This window comes from Linepithema humile, chromosome 1 (genome assembly GCF_040581485.1).
Source record: "Linepithema humile isolate Giens D197 chromosome 1, Lhum_UNIL_v1.0, whole genome shotgun sequence".
NCBI classification, from domain to species: Eukaryota; Metazoa; Arthropoda; class Insecta; order Hymenoptera; family Formicidae; genus Linepithema; species Linepithema humile.
In genome coordinates, this window is record NC_090128.1 from 20,606,929 (window position 1) to 20,630,901 (window position 23,973).

The window sequence follows — 23,973 nt, forward strand, 5'->3', positions numbered from 1 at the left end:
TCTATCTAATTCTATATGTTAAAATGCCTCTTACTTCAAACATTCGACTTTCTATAATTTTTGATACGCATGTAGACACTTGTGACAAAGTGCATATCACGAGCAAGAAATCGCGGTGTTGCTTTGACGAACAAGTAAACGAAAATGGAGCGTTAGAAGCGTATTTAGCGGGTCAAGCACCGGAACCGGCGAGAGATTCTCCTCGCGTGTCGTGCGCGCTCGATGGCACTCGAGTCTAGAACTTCGAAATAAGTAGCCCATAACCACCTGCCTTCAACTTGCCATAACGAGCCTCCCCCACGAACAAAGGAAATCTCAACGCTACTGATAGAATCACTAGTGAAAACTGCGAGCCGAGAAATGCGCGATCGTTAGTTGCGTGAGAAGTACCGAAAGAGTAACATCGCTCCATACAAAGAATACCGCCGGGCTAGAACAATCTTCTCTCATTTCGTTATCATTATCAAAGGACTCTCATCAATTATTCGCGATTACATTCAATGATAATGGCGAGGTGAAACAAATTGACAGATCGCAGCGAGGCTTGTCGAGCATGTCAACGGTAAGCTGATTTAATTAAGGATGCCCCGTATCACCAATGTGTAATCGTAAAGGATACCAGTCGCCAGACCTCTCAGAAGGCGATGCTTGAGACCAGCAGGAGATCCGCGATAAGTACATCCGAGCTAGGGCTCTATTCTGATCGCGGTGATCGATACAGTAGGAGTCGCTGCGGCCTGATCGCGAGGAAGTGTGCGATTGGAGTTATGGTGGTGGTAACAGTGATACTGGTGAGTGCTCTAAAGAAATAAGTATAATTATAATTATGTTGATAATATTATCAATAACTATAATCATTATTAACAAATATTTTAAAATGCAAGAGTTTCTCTAAAAAAATACAAGAGTTGTATGTCTCACATATTATGAATATTATAATTTTATAAGAAACAGTTTGAATTATGTTTAATTAAACATTTCCTTGCATACTTTAACAATCGATTTCTCATTCTTTATGGCATGAACATAAGCGCATCTCTCGACTGTGTCTAACAATCTAACGTAATAACCATTCATACCATACTGTAAATAACTGGATTGTTTAAAACATTAAAATCCCATGGTTAAAATGCGAAATAATGTATTACGCAATTAAACAGAGATGATATGATGCGATACTAATTACTCAGCATTATTTACTTTTGTATATCGGGTGCATCTCATGATTAATTATTTTACTACACGGACAATGACCTTGTATAACAAAACGTTTGCACAGTGATTCGCGACACATCCTGCTTCGCACGATTTTGTTACACGTGCCAGGATAGACGTGATAATTAAACGGTATGAAACTTTTCATGAGTTTCTTCCACGGTAAGGAACAATAGGTGTAATTACAGCTCACACGTTTTCTCCGATGATTAATAGTGGAGGCGTGTGGACCCGTAATTTCACCGCAAATCTTTGAATATCCCTTCTATGCATGGCGAGCCAAGCGAGCAAAGATTTCTGCGTGCTTCACATATAGGGCATTAACCGTGTTTCGGCATAGATTAAATGGTATTCGTCGCTTTAAAACAAGGTTAATTGCAATATTATTATTTCAGAAACTCGATAAACATTGCCCAAAAATTTATTAACTATTAATTACAATTTAGCGACTTGTTGGCGCTATATTCTATTTGCAATCGAGTTAGAAACCAAGATTTCATTAAAATTAATTGTGCTGTTCTCATTAAAAAGTAGCGCGATGTCTAGTTCATTGTAATGACATAAAATTTACATTTTTCTTTAGCTTTATAAATCAAACAGTAGTTTCAACTATTTTACTAATATTCTAACAGTGATAATTATAACAATGTTGTACAATATTTATCCACGCTCTAACAAATTTTAATTTGTGATTATTTGTTTTTAATTTGTTATAAATACTCTTTAAGTAATTTTTTAAATATCACCGTAGGTGGCGATATTTACGTACGATTTTACGTCCGCCACGTCGGGGAGCAGTAAAATGAATCAAGAATCAAAACACATATATATACTGCAGAATGCTCTTAAAAAGTCACCTCATCTTTTGAAAAAATATGCAAATTCCACGATCCTATCTGGCACAATCAATCGAACCGACGATCTTTCCATAGAAGAGCGTTTGGGTGATGTCAACTTGAACGAAAATTTTATGCAAGAAAATACAACAAGCGATATGACACCGGCTGAATCTCGCATCACAAAATCAATTGAGCCCGAGATGCGAGCACAGAATCTTCACAATTTCAAGCATCGGAAGAGAGTATTGAAATCCGTAGAGGATGAAAAGGAAAATGAGGAACCCGAGGGCAAGCAATTGTTCGACAATCACGCGATCGTTTATCGAGTAAGACAGAGGTGAGTGACATGTCATCGTGATCGATGTGCGATTATTTTAATAGCAAATTCTCCTATATCATTTATCAAAATAAACGAAAATGTTGAGAATCAAAAATAGTTGAATTAAATAACAAAGCGATGATATATGAATGTCGATTTAGCATGTTATGACTTTTGCGCCATGCATCAGAAGAATTGACACACCTCGAGCAAATGTCGATATTAAATTGATGAATCAATCCTCCCATTAATAATCCCGAAATTAACGACCTCGAATATCATTGACGTTCTGTTCGATTACATCGAAGTGCTTTCTATATTAGATAACATTGTGTCATTGCATATAATAAATCAATTTTTCAAATTACGTAGAATTAGCCAACGTCATTTCATATTTATATTACATTATGTAGTGTTGAAAAAATTGATCTCAATGGTGCCAAAATTTAAATAATGTTTTAGATAATTTTCACGTATATCTAAAATAAGATAGTAAACTTGTATCTTTTCGATAGATACAATCATCCGAATTCAGAGGAGGACATAAACACGGAAGAGATTCGACCGACGCCGTTTCACTGGGAGTTCAAGACGCCGCATCCGGCGTCGTTCAAACGACCGAGATATCCGCAGCTGTCGCAGTACAGATATCCGCAATCGTCCAGAAACATACAGGACATCATTAAATACCTAACGAACAACGCTGATGTGCCGAATCGCGGCATCAAATTCGCCGGCGTATATGTGAGTCCGAAGAAGTACGATTTTATTCCCGGCATAGGGGAGATGATGTCCAATAGCGATAAATCCGAGGAGGAAGAGACGCACCCCTATCCGAGTAATTCGTTCACTAACGACCCCTTTTACCAATATAAGCCAAAACATCCGTCGGACGTGAATCTCCTAGCCACGTCCAACGTCAGGTTTGTAACTAAAAAATGTTCTAACGCGAATCTAGGCTAATAAATATTAGAGAATATTAAAAATTATTAATCATATTAAATGAGACTAAATAAATGAAACTTTACTTTAATATTAAATGTCCAAAATTATTGTTTTATAATAAAATACGAAAGTTTCTAAAAAATGTAACATAATTAAATTATCATGTTAAAAGTTAATCATTAATTAATGTACCGAAACTCTACCAACAATTTAATAAAATATATTTTTTTCAGATTTTCTCCAACCGGAATAAATCGTTACAGTCCTTACTACGAGTCCTTATACTCTCGACCCGTGTTCAGTTACAATAAGCCGATAATAGCAGAGTCGCAGTACGAGAATGTCGGTTCCTATTCGACGAACGTGATGAAAAACCGCAAACCAAAACCGTTCAGTGTAATGCTCGATATTTATCCTATTACGGACATCATGGAACAAAATAAGAAGAACTCATGGTCGAAACCGCAAGGATCCACGGACGATTACGAGTCTAGAAGGCCCTTCCAGTTCAATCGCGGGCTAAAATTCTATGCACCACCCACACAAACAATACCCCTCATGGCTGTACCTAGCCCTACGACTCTACCGGAAGAAGAGGAAAGGCAACAGATGATATTTCATCTGAATCTATATCCTCGAAAGAAGAATAAGCTGAACAGGTGCAATTCTTAACTACTTAATTATTTTGTCAATTAAATTTATTTTAAAAATTTAAACGTGATAATTAAAATATGTTTGCATTAACTTAATAATTCCTCTTTATATTTAGCACAGAAAAATCTAACTCAACTGTCGAATTAAATTTCTAGGCATGAAATTATCCATAGATCGGAATCGATGGCACCCGAAGAGCGACAGCAATTCGCCAAGAAGATAATAACTCCTTTGGAATCTATCGCTAAACATTTGACCGATCATTCTGCAATCGAGGAGTCAAAGTTCGAAGAGAATCAAAACTCAGAGGCAACTAGTTTACCACTAACGCGTTATCAAGAGCTCAATCTGGACGAAAAAAACGAAAAGAATGGAGATCTTGTATTAGATAACGATTCAGAAGCTTATTTGGATCTTGATAGCGATGTTGATAGTATTAAGAGAGATACCACTATATCTCCAAATCATAAGTTAATTATCGACGACGACTATGCCAGCACGGAGAAATATGAAACTGACGCGCACAAAATAATGACTACAGAAAAGGATTGCGACAGCACAACGATGATTGACGGCCTACCGTGAAGGCCAACATGAACAACAGCATCAATCTTTTGAAAGATATCGATATCATCAAAGAGTTTCAACGCTTTGGCCACAGTCTTTTGCGCGGAGATTAAACTAAAAAAAATTTAAAGAAAAAAAGACATTAAAATGACTTGAAGATAAATTATAATAATTCGAATATATCTTTTCATAATTCGATATTCTAGATACTTTGATATTTGAGACAAAAGACACACTGTTTATTAAATCTCCAGAAATATTTTTATGTATAATCTAATTGTTATTGTATTTTGCTTAATAAAATATACTTTTTGTAGTTGTCTTACTAATTTAATTATAATATTTCCATTAAAAAATATTTAAAAATTTTTCAATTTTATGCTATATTAATTTGGAGAACATTTTGATAAAAAACGCACGAAATCATTAAACTTAACATTTATGTAAAGTTGCACAGCATGTATTTACAAGATAATATGGAAATTTCAACTGGTTTAGCAATCATGCGACAGGTTTTCATTAATCACCGGTACGGAAAGATCTTATTATATGTTAGAAATTTTCTGAGGAAAAAAATTACGTCAATGTGCTACGTAATTAGTAAAACATGTTAACAAAGTTTAACTGCTCGAAACAATTCTGGTTCCTCGCCTTGACATTTTTGTCAAAAACATTCCAAAGTTTCTCATAATCTCTAGTAAGAAAAATCGGAGGATATTGAACATTCATAGATTGCTTCATATGCCACGGTGTATGTTACTAGCTATACCACAAGTTGTATATTTATAAGATAAGATTATAAAAATAATCCAAAAACTTTAATTATAGTTAAAAATAATAGAGTAAATTTTACAAGAGAAAGGCTCGATATAATAATCTATCCAATATAATATAATAATGGTTACAGAGTCATCGCGATTGTTGGTGCGAAATAATTTATTTTTTATGTAGAAATTTATTCGTCTATATCGAGACATTAAAATATTTTAGCATAAGTTTCTATATGAATGTTTTAAAATAAGTTTCTATATGAAAAATAAATTATTTCGCACCAACGGCCGTGACTTTGTAGCTATTATTATATTATATTTGAGAAAAATAATATATTAATTAAAAATTATTTTAATTGATCTTTAACATAATAAAAATAAACTATAAATTATTAAATATTTTATTCACAAATTATATTAACTCTGAAAGTAAAGTAAAATTTTGAATTACTAATGTAAATTTTCATTATCGTTTCTGAGTAATTCTAATAAATAATAAACTTATTAAATTTTATTGTACTTACCTGTACAATTTATTAGAAAATCAATTTAATATGTTACATATATTTTAAAAAATGTAACATATTTATATATTTTTTGTTGTAATTGCACATAAGCTGTGTTGTTCAGCAAACATTTATACATAAAATCTACGAAAAATCAAAATTAAATTATACAAACTTAAAAAATGCATATATTGTTAATTATGTCGACTACGTCGACTAAATATAAAATTTACAATCTCATTTTTTCGTTAAATATAATATTATATTATAATACAGAAAACACTCACGGTTTTTTAACAACACCATAAGCGTAATATGAATAAAATATACAATTTCATGGTTAGTAGTCTTAAAATTACTTACAATAACATTGTACAAATATCATATTATATATTTAATCACTTATCTAAAATCGGATATCACTTTTTACACTACGCATATAGCACCATCAATTCGTTTCCGTCTTCTGTCTTTAACTGCGAGTTAAACTATGCGTTATTAACAGTTTTGTGTATCGTCCAATGCATCTTTCATCAAACATCACACACTTAAAGTTCACTGGGATTAAATTTCCAATATATTGTTCTAAAATAGTTTTTATCAAGAAATAATATTTTTAAGAAAATTATAAATTATTCTTTTCTTGTGGCGACAATTTCATTCTTTTTATCTTGATATTAAATTAGTATATAAATAATGTATATTAATACTCTGAAATTAATGTACTTCAAAATTTCATCAAGATAAAATTTCCTTTAAATTAAGTATAGAATAAATTTCCATCATTTATATTAGGACCTTGAATAAGTTCTCGCTGTTTTTTTTGTTAAAAAAAAACATTAATTTAAAATATAAGGCTTACAATAACTTTACTCAAAGTATTGTCCATCATTAGAGACCACTTTCTCCCATCTTTTTGGCAGTAATTGAATCCCCCGTCGAAAAAACGATTCATCTTTTGACGCAATCCATGAATCGACCCATTTTTCGGTTTCTTCGAAAGAATGGAAGCGCTGCTCGCTCAAACCATGCGCCATCGACCGAAACAAGTGGTAATCCGAGGGGGCTATGTCCGGTGAATACGGCGGGTGAGGTAGAACTTCCCATTGAAGCGTTTCCAGGTAAGTTTTGACTGGTTTTGCCACATGTGGCCGAGCATTGTCATGTAACAAAATGACTTTTGGATCATTCCTAACGCTTTTAAACGTTTTGAAACTGTTGACGCATCTACTTGCAATGTTTTCCCGAGCTCTACTAGCGTCTGACATGGATCTAGATCAAGCAATGCCTCCAATTCTTCGTCTTCAAACTTTGTCGGTGCTCCAGAACGTTCTTTATCTTCAAGGTCAAAGTCATTATTTTTAAAGCGCCTAAACCAGTCTCTGCATGTCGTATTCGACAGAGCATTGTCACCATATGTTTCAACAAGAATTCTGTGTGCTTCAGCTGCAGATTTCTTTTGAATAAAGCAGTGCAATAAAATTCCCCGCAAAAACACTTTATTTGGCACAAAAGTAGACATTTTCGCAATAGGTAATTAAACACGTGGTTGACACTGTGGTAAACTGTATCTACTAGAATTTGAGGTTACATATAGTACTACTTAGCTGATGCGTTTCCGTACGAAATTCCATGCACAGAGTGCCGCTACGCCATCTTTTAAGAAACAGCGAGAACTTATTCAAGGACCTAATATATTAAGAAATTTTCTTGCTGAATCACCAAATAATGTATTCATGTTTAATTAAAAATTTTATCTAAAAAAAAAAAATCAATGTCATTTGTAAGAACACTCTCAATATCTCTTTGAATCTCTAGGTTCTCGATCCTAAAGTACTTGGATGATAAAGCGTCGTGTCGGCACCCCACTCATATGGGCCTTCGTGCGGGCCCAACGTGACCATAGTACCTGGTCCTAAAGTTGTATGAGATCCAGAGCTGACCATGGCCGGACCGGAAGATACGTAACTGAGAGGCGGTCGCGGTTGATCACGCAAACGCGCGTGCTTTACTTGGCGTTTGTACCTAAAAGAGAAACACACAGCTTACGACATTTTTGTTACGACCTCCTTTCTAAATGACATTAAAGACTTGACAAAAAAACAGGTTTCGATCACGTAAGCGACCTTAGAGCGTTCACTGTCAAGCGTATTTTACGAGACAAAGATAAAAAATCGCGGGATGACAGCAAAATAAGAAAAATAGAGAAGAAGTAAGATAAAAGTATTACTTCTGACATAAAAGTTGAAAATATTATAAATATTGTATTATTGCACTGCTATATAAACACTACAATGAATAGCAACACTATAAAGTAATATATATGTTAAAAATCCACAAAGTAAAAAAAAAACAAATATATTGCTATCAGCAAATAAAATAATTTCATATAATTTGAGCATAGAGATACTATTATTATATATAAATTACTAATAATTATATATTGCTGATACTTACTTCGCGTGCATGCAACACAGAGTACAACTAGAGATTATGGTAGCGATCCCGACGAGAACCGCGATAGCCAGAACCCACATCTGCGTCATGGAGGCATCGGCCCGCGCGACTATAGCGGCGCAATGCTGTACCTTCTCCACGTGATACGTCCTGTACACCTTCTTCAACTCCTCATTCTTCGGATCGGTCAGCAGCGCCCGCATCTCGTCCAGATCGTAGGACTCCTTGCCGACCATTTGGAAACACGAGCTGGTCGATGAGAAATCCAGGGAGTTGTCCTCCTTCGAGTAAAACTGCGTATCGTAGACATTCACGCTGATTGGCAGCGAGAGCGCCTGCTGGACCGCTTTCTCGAAGTCCTCCAGCGTCTTTCTGACTTCGCCAGGCGGCTTCGAGAATACGAACTTCAGCATGTCGCGGTCGCGCAGCAGGAAGATCCGCAGGGTGATGTTGGTCTCTCGTCCCGGCATCGCTGAGTTGTTCGCCGTGACAATCATCTCCATAAAGCCGTCCGCGTATCCCGCCATGGAGCCGGTCGTCCTGAACTCGCCGGTGCGCGCATTCAAAGACAACTGCGACGGAATTTCTTTCTGCGACATGGAAGGATCAACCAGTGACGTGAAAGACACCTTGCTCATATTATAATTAATAGACAGCGCGCTGGAGTCGGCGTCGGACGCTTCTAGGGTGATCAAGCTGGTGTCGATGGGCACATTCAAGCGAACTCCCAGAGTCACGTTGTCCTTCTTGAAGCGAGGCTTATTGTCGTCGATGTCCAAAACTCTGATAAGGACCTGCCTCTCCGAAGGGTCCTGTCGGTTGTACGGTTTCGGTATTACGTCTAATTTCTTGAAAGAATACTTGAAACACTTGATAGTCAACAAATGAGACTCTGTGGTTTCCCGATCGAGACGACCGTTTGTCTTGATGACGGCGGAGTTGTTTTCAAGTCGCTCTACCACAAACAACCTCGCCTCATTTCCGTACACGATCTCATAGTCGATCATCCCGTTCTCGCCGATGTCCTCGTCGATCGCCTCGATCACGCCGACCTTGGAGCCCACTGGCATCTCTTCCGGGATATTCAATTCAATCGATGGACTATCCAGGTTGCGCTTAAAGTGCGGCTTGTGATCGTCGATGTCATTCACAATCACCTGGAGCACTCTGGTCGCCTGCTGCGGCGGCTCACCGAGATCCTGCGCGACCAAGATCAGCGTATAGCTGTCCTTGGTCTCGCGATCAAGTAACTTGCGTGTACTGATGAGCCCAGTCTCGCTATTGATCCTGAACGCGCTCGCGTCTTTGCCAAAATTGCCATCCTCCAGGAAGCGGAAGGTAATCTGGCCGTTCGGTAAATTTGGGTCGTCCGGATCGGACGCCACCACTTGGAAAACTGGACTGCCGACAGTGGAATTCTCAGCAATGTAGGCTACTTCTTCCAACGTCGGCCTGATGAACAGCGGTACGCCGTCGTTGCTCACCACGTCGCCGATATACAAGATGAGACTCACATCCGAATACAAAGTCGGTTCACCGCCGTCTTGCGCCCGCACTCGCATGTTGTACGGTTCGGTTCTTCCTTTGCCAGTCAATGCTCGCGCTGAGCTAATTTCGCCCGATCTGTGGTTTATTTTGAACAATCCTGGAAAGAAAGAATTGGAAATCAAGCTTTGTGTTACTTTATAATAAATTCTCCACAGAAAAATATCAATTTTCTATCGGCATTATTGTCATCACGTAAATATTTAAATGTGTAAATTCTATGCAACTAATTAGCTTCAATAACAGAATTATTAATTTTTTTTTATAACAACACATTTACAAAAAAATTATCCTTTTACTGAAAAAATAATTTGAAAAATCCAATTATAATTTCTAATTGTGTCATTTTTTTATCGCAAAAAAATTAAATAAAATTTAATTCACACTTTAAACTTACCATTAGCTTCGCCTTCGTCGATAATTTCGAAGTGTATCGTACCGCCTTCACCTTCGTCTGGATCGGTAGCCGTAATGTTCACCACGCTGATTCCCACCGGTGCGTTTTCCGGAATCACCGCGGTGTAAGATTCGTGTCCAAAGCTAGGAGCGTTATCATTAACATCGAGAACATCGACCGTCACCGAGACTCGGCTGCTTTGTTGCTCGGCACCACCTTGAGGCATATCTGACGCCACGACATTGAAACGCAGGACCGATTGTCTCTCTCTGTCCAAAGTCGTGTTTGCGGCGATCTATAAATCATTCCTTTCGTATTTTATCTCAACAATTTAAAGATACAAAAATAAAAAACCGATTAAAAAATTTGAGATTCTTTTTGTATATAGAAATTTGTGATCTAAAATTTTAATTAAAACGTTGCTGAAAATTTTTAGAGGCAATTATTCTTACCTGGATGTTGCCCATTATGGGGTCCACTTCAAAAAGATTAGCGTTCCCGCCTGTCAAGGAATATCTCACTTCTCCGTATCCCCTTCTGACTTCTTGCTCGGTGCTGGAACTATCCATATCTATCGCCTTCACGTTTAGTACGACCATTGCCGGTTTTATTGACTCTAACACAGAAATCTTGTAATCCTGCTGATTGAAAACTGGACTGTTATCGTTAGTATCCTGAATCTCGACGATCACATTAGCTTCCGACATCTTTCGTGTTATATCGTAGTCTCTGGCGAGCGCTCGAACTTTGAAGCGAATAAGCTGAAGGCAAGATCAAAATCGTACACCTCGATATTATAATAATAAATCGCAAAATATTGTAACAACATAAAAAATAATAAAATTATTGTATCTCACAAATTAATATAACAAATAATCAAATATTTCTAAGTCAAAACTGACACTATAAACTGTACTTCATACGTGTATTTTAATTTTTAGAATTTTTAAAAATAAAATTCCTTATTTCTCTAATAAAATGATATAATCATCACAATTATAATACTCTACCTTCTGATTTAGCTCTTCGTAATCCAATCTCTTGTTTAGTACTACACTGCCACTTTGGATGCCTACATTAACATAGCTCTCGTCATCATCGTCTCTCACCAATTCAAATCTCTTAACTGGATCTCCCGTTGTCGGCTCTTTCGCTGATAACAGCAACAACGTTGAGCCTAGGGGCTGTTCCTCCGGAACCGTGAGCTTTATCGTCGGATTGTTTGGTGACCATCCGGGATTGGTGAACGTCGGATTATCATCGCTGTAAGCTTGGATGTAGATGGTCACCTCCACCTTTGCTATCTGTTCGTCCCTATCGACGATGGCATTTAAATCCCGCACCTGAACTGTTAGTATTACGACAGCGGCCACTTGATAATCTAACATCCGATTCACTGTTATTAAACCGGTTGTAGAATTTATTCGAAATGCCATTTTCCAATCGTAAGAGGTGGAGCTTTTTAAAGCCACACCGGTCTTATCAAGAGCTCTTATCGGTTCCACTAACGAATATTCTAAATAGGCATCTGCGTCGAGATCAGTCGCTATTGTTCTTAACACGGGTTCACCTGCAAATACAAAATAACAATAGCTCTTATTACAAAACAATTAAAATATTTAAAAAAGCCAATTAACCCTTTGAGTACTTTTTATTTTACTTTTATTCCGATCATACAAAGTGCTTCTTCATTGCACTGTTCCGTACCGAAACGGTTAAGCTAATGTATTATATTTTTATATAAACAACAATTTTCAAAAATAATTGGTTGTAATAATTTTAAAAAAGAGATATAAAACCTTTGATTTTAATTTTACAATTATATAATTATTATTTAATAATATAAATATAAAATATATTTTTAATTTTTAATAAATATTTTAGAACACATACCTATAGCTGCGCGTTCCGAGACGTAAACTAGATACGTCGATTCATTAAACTTCGGCGGCTTATTATTTACATCTATAATGTTTACTGTAACAGTAGTAGTGGCAGTTTCTTTGACAGGTGTACCAGAATCAACGGCGTATACGATTACTTCGTATTTTTCACCGCCAGTCTCCAGATCCAAGCGAGCGTCAGGAGACACAGTTATAATGCCAGAACTGTAATCAACATCCTATATTATTATATCAATTTTTATCTTATTATACTTTTATTGTTAAATTTGTTAATAAATACTGTTAAATCTTGCAAGTTAAAGTAGTAAAAAGCAAAATAATTAAAATAATAAAAAAATAATAAAAATATAGCAAGATTTATTTAATCAAATTTATATCGCACCTGGAATCAATAACAAAATTATCCTTAGAACCAGACGCTATGTAATACTGTAGCAGGTTGTCTCTTCCATCGGGATCATTGGCGATCACTCGAATAACTTCCGTTCCCGGAGACGCGTTCTCCAAGAGTCTTGCCCGATAAGTACTGGGACCTGGTAAGTTTGACTTGTAATTTCCTCGGAAGATGGGTTTCTGATTTCCGGGGACTCCCACGCGAACATAAAGTTTCGCCTCGGAATACAACGGCGGTGTGCCGGCATCCATCGCACGGATTATTAACTCATAAATGCCTCTTTCAGTGTCGCCGGAACGAACCGGCTTCGACATGGTTACCTCACCTGAATCTGGATGGATCTACAAATTTTCCAGTAAGAAAGAATAAATACCTAAGATATAATATCTAATATAAAATAATATTTAAATTATATTATGAAATGTAATATTATTTTTTTTGTGTCATGCATTTTTATTTTTAAATATTTAACGAAATAAATTTATAAACTGCCAACACACCCTGAAGACGTCGTTTGTCATACTATTATGCCGGTCAATTGAGTACACAATTTTTCCATTGCCTTGCGTCGACCCGTCGACGTCGGTCGCCCTGACAAACATTTGCGGATCGAAGCTGGTAGCATCTTCACGAACCGTCCTAGAATACTCCGCTTGCTCGAATACCGGCTTGTTGTCGTTCACATCATTGAGTTCGATGACAATATTGACGGCGGACACTCGACCACCACCGTCCTTCGCCTCCATCGTCAACGAGTAGGACTTCTGCGTTTCGTAATCCAGTTGCTTTGCCACAAATACTCCACCCATTTGCGGGTCGGTTCTGAACTTGTCCGCGCCGAAACCTCGCAGCGTGTACGTTAGCTTGCCGAAGGAACCGCTGTCGTAATCCTTCGCGAAAATGTTGCCGAAGCTAGTGCCGGGTTCTGCGTCTTCCGAGACCGACAGTTTGTACACCGATTGAGAGAACTCGGGACTGTGATCATTGGCGTCCAACAGCTGAATGTGTACTCTGGACGCAGCCATCTGCAGCATAAAGTGTTTTATAAGAATTTTAAAAAAAGTGGCGAGATATTTCTTATGCAAAATAAAGTTTGGATTTAAAGCAGAAACGCATAAAATATTTTTATTTCAAAATACATTCTGAATATTTAAGTAATATAAAAATTATTTTGCTACAAATACTGTAATTACAATCGTAAAGAACTAACCACTTTGTTCGCCACAATCGCGATGACATCGAATTCGAGTTCTCTCTTTGCGGGATTATCAACGTCGTAGTCGAGAACATTGACGTCCTTAGCCTTGATTACTACCGGTACTCGACCCTGAGCTTCTTCCGGGCTGACAGTGAATGCCTTGCTGATTCCTGGATACCTCGGTACGTCGCGTAACGCCAGGAAATATTTCGCATTGTCGCCCACGTCACCATCGCTCACAATCATGTTCAAACCTGCTTAATTATAATGTTGTCAAACGAAAAATCCCGTTTGTTGAATCATTAAAAAAAGAAAGGCGGAAAATAGAGAGAAGCTTTTTACGCTAATATTAATGCTAGTGTAAACATTCTTCACAAAAATTTTTATTGACAACAAAACAATGTTCTTTTTTCAAGCTTTAAACTTTCACGCGGCCGCACTGTTCTGTCGCGTCGAGACGTTCAAGCGCTTAAAATTTTCCAATAGCCGTAATTCAGCGAAAAATCATCGTAGAAAGAAAATTAAAAAAGTATTTTAAAGCTTGAAATTTTTCCATGCTGTAGGCCATTTAAAAAAATTTTTTATCTTTACACTTTTAAGTTTGAAAAAAGAACACATTGTTTTATTGTTAATAAATAATTTTTTCTCGCAAAATCTATGACAAGTATCAAAAACTACAACATTGTATCTACAAAATGTATTTTTTTAATTTTGCTACGATTTTTTGTTCGAGTCCGATAATTTTTAATTCAACTTTATATTTTGTAACGTTTGCCAGCATAAATATTAGCGTAAAAATAGAGGTTTAGGTTCGACGTCTGAAAAGCATTCTCTATTTTTTTGTGAAATACTGTAATTAACCGACTTAACAACCTGGCAGAGGAGTATCTTTTCCGATGTCCTCGGAGATCTTGATGCTGAAGTAATCTTCGTTGAAAACAGGCGCAAGGTCATCCACGTCCTTGACGACAATCGTGACTATCGACGTTGCAAAGTCGGCTGGTATCTCGTTATTGATCAGCTCGATAGCTCTAATTTGGAAGGTGTAAATGCCACCGTTTTGCAGGATCCTTGGATCCTCGCGATCGAGAGACACATTGGTCGTGATCAGTTTACCGACTGTGACGTCACCCTCGCGAGACATCTCGAGATCGAAGTGGCCGGCATCTTCATCCTCCAACGTCAACAACAAATTTCGAGGCTGGCCGGTGTCACCGTCACGCGCTCGCACTATCAGGACCGTGTGACTAGCTGCGGTGTTCTCCGGAAGTGCTGCGCTGTAAGGCGCATTCAAGAAAACGGGTGGCTGATCCTGCGCGGCAGAATGATGTAAATTTGATTTTATTATGACAGTAATTCTCCAAAAACAATTGCTTCTTTCTATAAATCTCACAGTATCTCTATTATAAATCATTGTAACAAAGATAAAATAGTTTGACATTTTACATAATAAATTTAATTATATAATATTGATTTGTAAACGACAAATTGCTCTACATTTATTTTTTTAATTTAAGTACATGGTTATAATAATGTGGCGTCTCTGAATTTAATTTTATCGACACATTTATATAACCAAGGAATTTTGTCCAATGAAATAATTATTAATAAATTTTTTATAATTAAAAAATACATGTTATTGTTAATTAATTAATTTTTATCATTCATGTAATATTTCTACAGATCAAAAATGTATTATTCTTCTCTAAATCAAAGATTATTAATAAGTAGGTCAATAAAAGTGCGACACCGGAAATTAAATATACAAGGGATGCGACATAGAAACAAGTTCGCTAAACTCATTGCTTCAGCGAATAAATGTTACTCGTGGCCGAGATGAGTCTCCACTTGACAGCGTCCGTGCTGACAGGCAGAGATTGAATAACAAGTTGATGATTCCCTGCTAATTTTATCGCAAACGACGTGATTATCCAATATAAGACTGCCGTTGATTACGTGCAGTTATTTCAGGGACGATCGAGACCTACTTACCTGAACATCGAGGACATCAACGGCAACGGTCGCTCTGGCCTGCAACCGCTTCGATGGATCGCTGGCTCCGTCGATAGCCAGCAGATTAATCAAGTACGAATTTCTTCTCTCGTAGTCTAACGGTTTCGCCAGCGTGATTTGCACGTCATATTTTCCCTCAGCAAGCTAAAAGAAGACATTGCGTCTTTCAACTTATTAATTTCTTCGAAATTTTTAAACTAATTGCAATATACATTTCATATATTTGCTTTCTTACTTAATTAATTCAAATTTTTCAGCAATTTTGTATTAATTGCAATTTTGTATAATTCTATTACGATGATAACTATCGATATTTAGTATAAACATGATAAAATTACCTTCTCCGTGGAGATGTCAAAAACTTCACAGACATCGTCATCGCGGGACGCCGCGACACACTGCACGTGAACGTCGGCGTTCACTCCACCGTCTCGATCGGTGATCGTGATCGTTCCCGCAGGAAGTAATAAGTCACCCACGTGCGCACTTTCTGGCACTCTGGCCGCGTATGGCCGGTCATGATAAACCGGTGGATTATCATTTTCGTCAAGCACAGCTATTTCGCGACGAAGGGACACTGTATTGGGTTCCGATCCGGCGATGCCTTCGTCTGAAATGGGCAAATTTATCCTTCAAAAATCTAATGACACGTTAAATTAATTTAATAAAATAATTAAAACTATTTACTTAATTTACAGTAATTTGAAATCTAATTAAAATTATTTAATATAGAATTCTTCAATAATTTTATCAAAATAATTTCAAATAACTGAATTATTCATATAAATTAAAAATATGTATAACACGACGATTATTGTGTATCAAATTAAGCATACAGCTACGTTCTTGTAACAAATATTTTACCTGTTATGCTAATGATGACTTCGATAAGATCTTGGGCTTCTCTGTCCAAGGTTTTCCTTAAAATTACGACACCGGTCTCTCTGTTTACGGTAAAGTACTCGCCGCTAATAGAGTAATGCAATTTGGATCCCTCAGGATCCTCTCCCTGAAGAGTGTAAACGGGAGCACCAGGTGGTGTGCCCTCCAACACGGCCAACCTGGCCATGTCTCCACCGTGAATAAAGTGGGGCGCCCTGTTTATCACCTGGCCCCATGACGAAGACCATGCGGAGACCAGCAGCAATAAAATCGTCCACATCGTCACCTGCGATCGACCCGTGCTTTATCCGGGAATTAGTAATCGTAATATAATAATCACAGTAATAAAAATAAATTAATTGAAATTGATAAAAATTAATTAAACTATTAATTCTGTAATAGTTTAATATTACAGAAAATAAAAGTTATTAGATTATAAATCGAGCCATAAATTAGATATTCGATTTTTTATTCTTTTGTAATAAATACCAATTAATAAGTAATAAATAAACTTATCAGTAATCGATAGAATTATGCATCATCTTTTTCTATTTAATAAGGAAAAAACACAGAAATATAATTATTGAAAGAAAAAAACAAAGAATGAGCAAGAATATTGCAGAAGATTCTGTAGAATTATTACAGTTCTCGACAAACCATTATACAAAAAAAAAGTTACAACCAGCGCATGCAAACGAGCGTGCGGATAGGAAATAGCAATCGCGTGAGTAGGATATAACGTGATCCAAAGGCGCTGTAGCCTCCACTTAAGCACGACTATTAGCCGTCTACTGCCACATTCTTTTTAGTCGCTCTGCGAGAGAGAAGTTCAGCGTGCAAGCGAACCGCAACCGGTAATCCGCAATCGCGGCCGGCCGGCATCAGAATGCGTTTTCCGCCGAGTGAAACGCCGTTAGAAATCAGATTCCATTTCAGGAGCTCATAGCCATTCGTAGTTGCCAATCTATACGTGAGAATATCTCGACGACGTGACCAAATCGAATTGCAAAGTTATTACAAATGATAGAAAAGCGCCGGTTTTCACCTTACTATGCGTATTCTCAAAGAATCAAAAAATGAGTTCGTGGAAGAAAATTATTTTACGGCGCGTTGTTTTGCGAGAGAAAATTGTCTGCGTCATAATTCACCTTCCGTTAAAATTTATGTTACAAGAGAAATTGTCTTTTTATCTACAAAACCACGAGAAGAAAATTTTAATATAAAAAAAATATAAAAAAATATAACAAAAAAATAATTATCTTAATATTTATGTAATTATTTAAACAATTTTTAACAGCTTTGTGTGTGTGTGAGCTATTTACGAAAATAACATAGACAGCTAAAGAGATACACAAATCTAAGATTAATATTAATGGGAAGAGTATTGTTGACTGCCGTAATTGCTTGCTCCATTAATTAATGCTCCCACGCAGCATCTACAAAGAGACAGCATCAAGACGAGATGCGAATCGCGTCTTATCATTAATATTGCGTGGGCAGATAAGACGCGACGTAGTGTTACCAAGAAGAAACGCGACTGACGAGAGCAACAATGACACACAGCGTGGGGTAATGGCCCTGCATTTCCTCGACGCCTTCGTGCGTGCAGAGCGGCCTCAACTTCCGCGTTCTACCGACCGCGGTCGTCGTCAGGGATTGTCTCCAGAAGACGTAATTATCAATCGAGAGAAGAAAGAAAATTCATGGTTGCCGACACTTGGTTCTCATTTGCTCTCGTGTGTCTTAAAAACAAAGTTGACGCAAATTTTTATTTATGCGCTAAGAGGAAACGCGTATATACACGCGATGCGAAATGCAATTTTATATAGCAAGAATATAACACGCAAACTTACATGTGCGAGCGAGTTTATGACAGAAAGAAAGAAACAAAGCAGTGCTTTAAAAAAAAAAAAGAACAAAAAAAGTACTGATAATTGCAAGCACAAGTATGTATTTGTGTGACTCTCGAAAATTTCCGAATGTTTATATAAATTTTGAGTTTGAACAATAATTATTTTAGATGTGTATTTTTTTATTTTGTAAAGTTTTTTTGTTTAAAATAAGTTTTTCTGTATAATTGTTATGATTTGTTAGAGCATGTTTTATCGTAATATCGGCGAAATTACTGTATTTAACTTTCATTATCGTAGTTTTATATTATGCGCAGATAGAATCTAAATTCTTCGTATCAAGTAAACAAATTTACAAATCAAATAAGTCAGCTTTGAATAATGGAAGTAGTAGCTTAAAATTGTTGAAATCGAGATTCCTTTGCATAAAACAATTAGTCTTAATTGCTAAACGTAAATCAGCATAATGCAATATATAAATTTGAATACAATTTTTATCTATCCAACCAAGTGTCTAAACTTCAAACAGTAGTAACCCAGTTTTATTTCGTATTTAAAATAAAATAGGTACACGCTCATTCAATAAAAGGAATAAAAAAGATGGGAGAATTTAATACAATAGAAGAATTTGAAATACAAACGAGATTTCTTAGATAATCCACAATTAAAATTAAATCACGTAATTGTGTAATCGCTACTTGAGTGCAAGCACTGAATGATGTGTAACACTAATAGGAGCGTATTATGTCAAAACAGACTCGGTTTCTCCGACTCCGATTACTTAGAGTGATGCGGAAAACTGCAGGGTGCGAAAACCATGACGGCGATGACCGTCTGTGCATTGCGTTTTACCGAGCGTATTACTACACGTAGAGAATCTTAAACACAGAAGCGACCGTTACTGCCAGCCAAGTATAAAATGATACCGAGATTGAATGATGCCTCTGACCGCAGCGAGTGCAGCGAGAAAGGAACCAAGCGTAATTCGCGTATAACGAAGTGTTTGGAAATGAAAACTTACGAAAGACCGTCGTAATTATATAACACTATTCTCTCTTCCACTCTCGCGCTTTTGTAGTTATTTTGCCAACACGTTTTCACGATAAATAAATTCATAATGGAATTATTTTTTTAACAAACTCGCTACTAAATATATTTACATTTTCACGGAATTTAAATGCATTTATTAATAGAACAAATTTATTGCAAATAATATAAAATTATTCTTTATAATTTTCAATTTAATAATTCTTATTATTTTACATAACGTTTTGTCACAAAGTGGAATAAATCGATTAAAAAAAATTATTATTGACCTAATTATCCTTTTTTAAAGTATTTGTTTGTCAGAGATTTGCATTTGTTTTATTTTAATATATCAATTGATTATTCAGCACGAAATATTTCCTTGACATTTAATAAGTATTCTACTGGTGTCCACGAAGAAGTAAAACGTATATCGCATATTAATCATTACGTTTCATTGGAATATTTTTTGCATTCTGTCATATTTTGCTATTTATCTCTTTGAAAAGTACATCTTTTCATAAAATAAACATGCTTTCATTCGCAAAATTTTTTTCGAAAGACCTAAATAATATTTTGTAATAAATAAAAGAAAATAACTGTACTTGTGTAAATTTATCCTTGTTAGAATTTTATATCGCAATTATTGAATGCTTTAATTCACAATTTGTAAACTATATGACTTTCACAAAAGTAGATTTAGATTATCGTATAACAGAATCCTATCTTTCATATTTGCGAGCGATAATAAGTAACAGGATTTAATTAAAATCACGTGTATAGGTAATAAAATTCAAGAGTGTCTACTCTATAAATTATTCCAAAACAGATAGTTAAATCAAGAGAAGAAGCGGCGAGAGAGGAGCACAAGTGGGACAGGTAGCAGGAAAGACAGAGGCAGCGAAAGAGTGACGAAGAAGGAAAAAAACCGTTACACCCCTCTTCCTCTGATCTCCGTTACGTTACGCGCTTGGAATCCTGACACTGCGTGACCAGGTGATGCCAGGATGAATGACGAAGAAAAGGAATATCCTGCTGCGCCGCGTGTGTACCTTCTTACAGGTCTTCACTTTCATCAACACGTCTCGCAACAAAGGGCGAAATCGACGAATAAATTCCAAATACGTAATAGAATTCGCACAATTCTTTGGAAAACTAATGGATTAAATTTCTTCAATCCAGCAATTTCAAGTCGCAAACATACGAGTAATATTTTACGCAAGCAAAATCGCAGAATTCAAGTGCGACTTCTTCAAGAAGGATTATCTTCAATTATTCTTTAACGGATAATTAATTTTTTATCGCGTAGCATTTTTGTAACTCTACAAAATTTATTTAAAACGATGGCTTAATGACAACACTCTCACTTTTGTGATAATATATTTTAAATTATGGAAGAAACTAATTTACATCAGGAAATAGGAATTCCTATATTAATATGACTTGTTCGCGGATATGAGTCTCCTCACTCTTTTCAGATTGCTAGCAATTTCGATAATTCCCGGAAATCGTTTGTCCTATTAACTGCCGGAAGTCATGCGAAAAATCGCCGTCGCAAAACTCGCACCCACGCAACTTTTCCTGCTACACGAACTTAGTGCCGGTTCCTTGAAATCAGGACTTCGCCACAAACTCGCCAGTCAGAACTGGTTTCTACATGGAATAACGATAAGATTCAATCAGACTTACATGGCTCCACGAGACTTATCAACTGTTTCTAACAATTCGTTGGAATTTTTGATTACGCATACATCAAGCTCCGAAAATTAAAACATAGAGCAAATTTTCAATTTATTTTCATGATAAAGAATATATTAGTGAATTCAATAACTTATTGTTGTAATACATAATTATAAAAATCACATTAAAATGCATATAATATTTAAATTCTTTTTAATATTGTTCAGTTTCATTAAATAAACGCGACGCACAAAAATTGTGAAAGCCCGATAACTCCAGATTCTAATATCGCCGCTGTATCATCGTTGCAGACACCGAACAAAAGGAGAAGCGTGATGATCCCGTTGCATCAAGAAATCGTCATCCTCGAAAGAACGAGACGATATCCTCAATCGATGACCTCAATTCCTCGACTGAAGTCGGTATTCAGACCCGGAGTTCGATTTCGATCACTTCTTTTCTATTTTACATTATTTCCTTTGCCTGCGTAATATTCTAGACATTTAGTGTTATGTAAAGTGTTCTCCAATATTTGATAACAAAGGAATTTGATAAAAATAAAACACTTTTGCTGTAAGATAAAATAATCCTAGCACACCTATAAGCACTTCTGATAACGAAAGCAATATAAATATAAGAATTTTTCTACATCTTTATAATAAAATCTACAGAAACTGGATACTACTAGAATACTAATAACTAAAACAAAGACTAAAATGGAATCGATTCAACTCTCATTGCTGCAAGATAAACAATCCCTCCATATTGATATTTAACATTCTCCGACGCCTGTACCAAATTTGCAAAAATTGAACGATGACTATTGATTCCAACGCAAATCCTCCATTATTTGGACAGTTTCTCCAAAGTTAATATTCGAGTCAACGTTTTCGGCGATTAGCACTTGCTCAACAACTTGAAGATTTCATCACTCTTCGTTTAACTCACAGGACTTACCTTCCAAAGTCGCTCCGAGATCCCGCGCTGGCACAACACAGATTATCACCTCATCGTGTCACGATACCGCACGTGCTATATTTCCGCACACCGTTCGGCGTATGTTCACTTAAAGGTATCCGCAAGACCGCACCGGATCCGCATCACGCACCAGCGGACAGATAACTAAAAGGGCGAGTAGGCGCGAGCGTGTCCCTCTACCCTCTCGTCGGGCATCAGCGTCGTTTCGGATGGAAAAGAGAAGCAACCGGTGTCTGCCAGCCAATGGACAGGTCTACACTGCATCCTAAGGAGGTATGCGGCCTCCACTACAGCGAGTGGAAGGCACGAAGAGAGAGAGAAGCCGCGCGCCTCGGAGTAAGAAGAGTCTATAGTCCGTGCCCGGTAAAGACCGACGACCTGAGGGGCGAGTCTTTTTTGTCGCGTTGCCGCGCGGGGTGTCGGATGACCCTCGAGATTCGTTCGACATAACCTTCGACCGACAACAAAAGGGTGGCGTTTAATCTCGAAGTGATTGTGTGTCTTATGAAGGGACTCTTCTCAAAGTTTATAGGACGAGAAAAATTTTGACTTCTCTGATACGAAGAAAAAGAGATTTTATTTTATAATATCTTGCAAAACAATAAAATATTATAAAATACAATTTTTTATGCAATGGAAAATTTTGCTAATAACATTTTTAATAATGCAAAATGAATTTTATTATATTTTAGTCTTTTATTAGTTTTTTCGCGAGATCGGATCATCTGTTAGACGCAATTCTCTCTCTCTCTCCTTAATGCTATTTGTGATAAATCGTAGTGAGTCATCTGTTTAACATATGATGCGATAGTAATGAGATAGTAATAAAAGATGAAAAGGTATAGGGAGGCAACTAATGATGAGAACGGAATTGCGTCATCAGTTTTCCTGACATTTCGTTTGCTGGAAGCAATCTCGAAGATGTCATAACTTTTCGGTACAGTACTTTAATTAATATCAGATATGCCATCACAAATGTCATTTGGAGTTTATTTACGTCGAAATGAAATAAATCCTTTTAATACACCAACGTAACAATAAAAAAAATACATAACTGCATTTTACAGAGAAAATTTCACAAGAGAAAGTGACATTTTTTCATTCAATGAAACGTCTGCTTTTATAAAAATGATATAATTATCTTCTCTAAAAAGGTCTTCATAGTTTCTCTTGAGCTAAGAATTTTTCTTTAATACCCGATCAATAAAATTACCGTTTAAAATAATAAATTATTATTTAACTATAGTAATATATTTATATTTTATAACAATACAAATGTAATAAAAATGTATCATTATAATTCTAGATCGTTATTTGTAAACAAAAAAATATGTAAAATCGTCAATTAATTAATTTATTTTTAACAAGTTGCTTTGATTTAATATCAAATTAAGATAGATTAGAACAAAATAATATGACTGCCTGGTAGCGTTAGCAATTAAATCACATTTCAAAAATCACATCTCGACGCGGTACAAGCCGATCTCTCTCGCGAGTTCCTCGTTCTTGTTTATCTCGCCGGAGAGATAATTCAAAAGGCCTCTCCCGTGGTACAAGACGAGTGTGTTTAACGTGTGCGAACTATAAAGGAGCAACGTTAAAATGCCGAAGGCTCGGCGTGCCTGTCTCTTTCCGTTCTCTCGTTCGTTCTTCTCTTCTCTTTCGCTCCTTCACTTGGTGGGGATGAAAAGGACGTGGAAAAGGGGTATCCGTGAATCGTGGCGCGATCGGGGAATAAGGACGACAGTAGAGGAACCGAGAGAAAGGCAGAAAATCAGTCAGGTAAGAGAAGGACCTCGCTACATAGCGGGCGAGCGGGGAAGGGAATTGTACA

At 36.4% G+C, this 23,973-nt stretch overlaps 2 protein-coding genes across 3 annotated transcripts; one reads left to right on the forward strand and one right to left on the reverse strand.

The window, feature by feature from the left end:
• The first annotated feature begins 190 nt into the window (after positions 1–190).
• Positions 191–4,813, forward strand: LOC105675637 (uncharacterized). 2 transcript variants are annotated; one of them, XM_012372918.2, is made up of 6 exons: positions 191–562; positions 615–791; positions 1,967–2,391; positions 2,889–3,296; positions 3,552–3,977; positions 4,128–4,813. In XM_012372918.2, exons 1-6 carry the CDS (start codon positions 554–556, stop codon positions 4,555–4,557), a joined length of 1,875 nt encoding a protein of 624 aa, XP_012228341.1. In that variant the 5' UTR covers positions 191–553; the 3' UTR covers positions 4,558–4,813. The 2 variants fall into 2 exon arrangements, with proteins under 2 accessions (XP_012228341.1, XP_067204577.1); XM_067348476.1 differs by having other exon boundaries at positions 623–791.
• A 1,162-nt stretch (positions 4,814–5,975) lies between these two features.
• Cad74A (cadherin-74A) lies at positions 5,976–22,406 on the reverse strand. Its single transcript, XM_012372937.2, has 14 exons — positions 22,119–22,406; positions 16,588–16,907; positions 16,062–16,333; positions 15,703–15,867; positions 14,584–15,022; positions 13,723–13,964; positions 13,013–13,537; positions 12,501–12,853; positions 12,108–12,322; positions 11,225–11,784; positions 10,667–10,975; positions 10,215–10,509; positions 8,273–9,917; positions 5,976–7,840 (listed from the first exon to the last, which is right to left on the reverse strand). The coding sequence occupies exons 2-14, from the start codon at positions 16,883–16,885 to the stop codon at positions 7,630–7,632; spliced, it is 5,529 nt and encodes a 1,842-aa protein (XP_012228360.1). The 5' UTR covers positions 16,886–16,907; positions 22,119–22,406; the 3' UTR covers positions 5,976–7,629.
• Between the last annotated feature and the right edge of the window lie 1,567 nt (positions 22,407–23,973).

Bases quoted from the DNA above. Each gene is read 5' to 3' on its own strand.
- LOC105675637 (XM_012372918.2), top strand. The intron at 792-1,966 runs GTGAGTGCTCTA...ATATCACCGTAG, and splicing joins TGGTGGTAACAGTGATACTG to GTGGCGATATTTACGTACGA. The intron at 3,297-3,551 runs GTTTGTAACTAA...TATTTTTTTCAG, and splicing joins CTAGCCACGTCCAACGTCAG to ATTTTCTCCAACCGGAATAA.
- Cad74A (XM_012372937.2), bottom strand. From the start codon at position 16,885: ATGTGGACGATTTTATTGCTGCTGGTCTCCGCATGGTCTTCGTCATGG. The intron at 13,965-14,583 runs GTTGTTAAGTCG...ATAATTAAGCAG, and splicing joins AAAAGATACTCCTCTGCCAG to GTTTGAACATGATTGTGAGC. The intron at 12,323-12,500 runs GTGCGATATAAA...TGTTGATTACAG, and splicing joins AATTTTGTTATTGATTCCAG to TTCTGGCATTATAACTGTGT.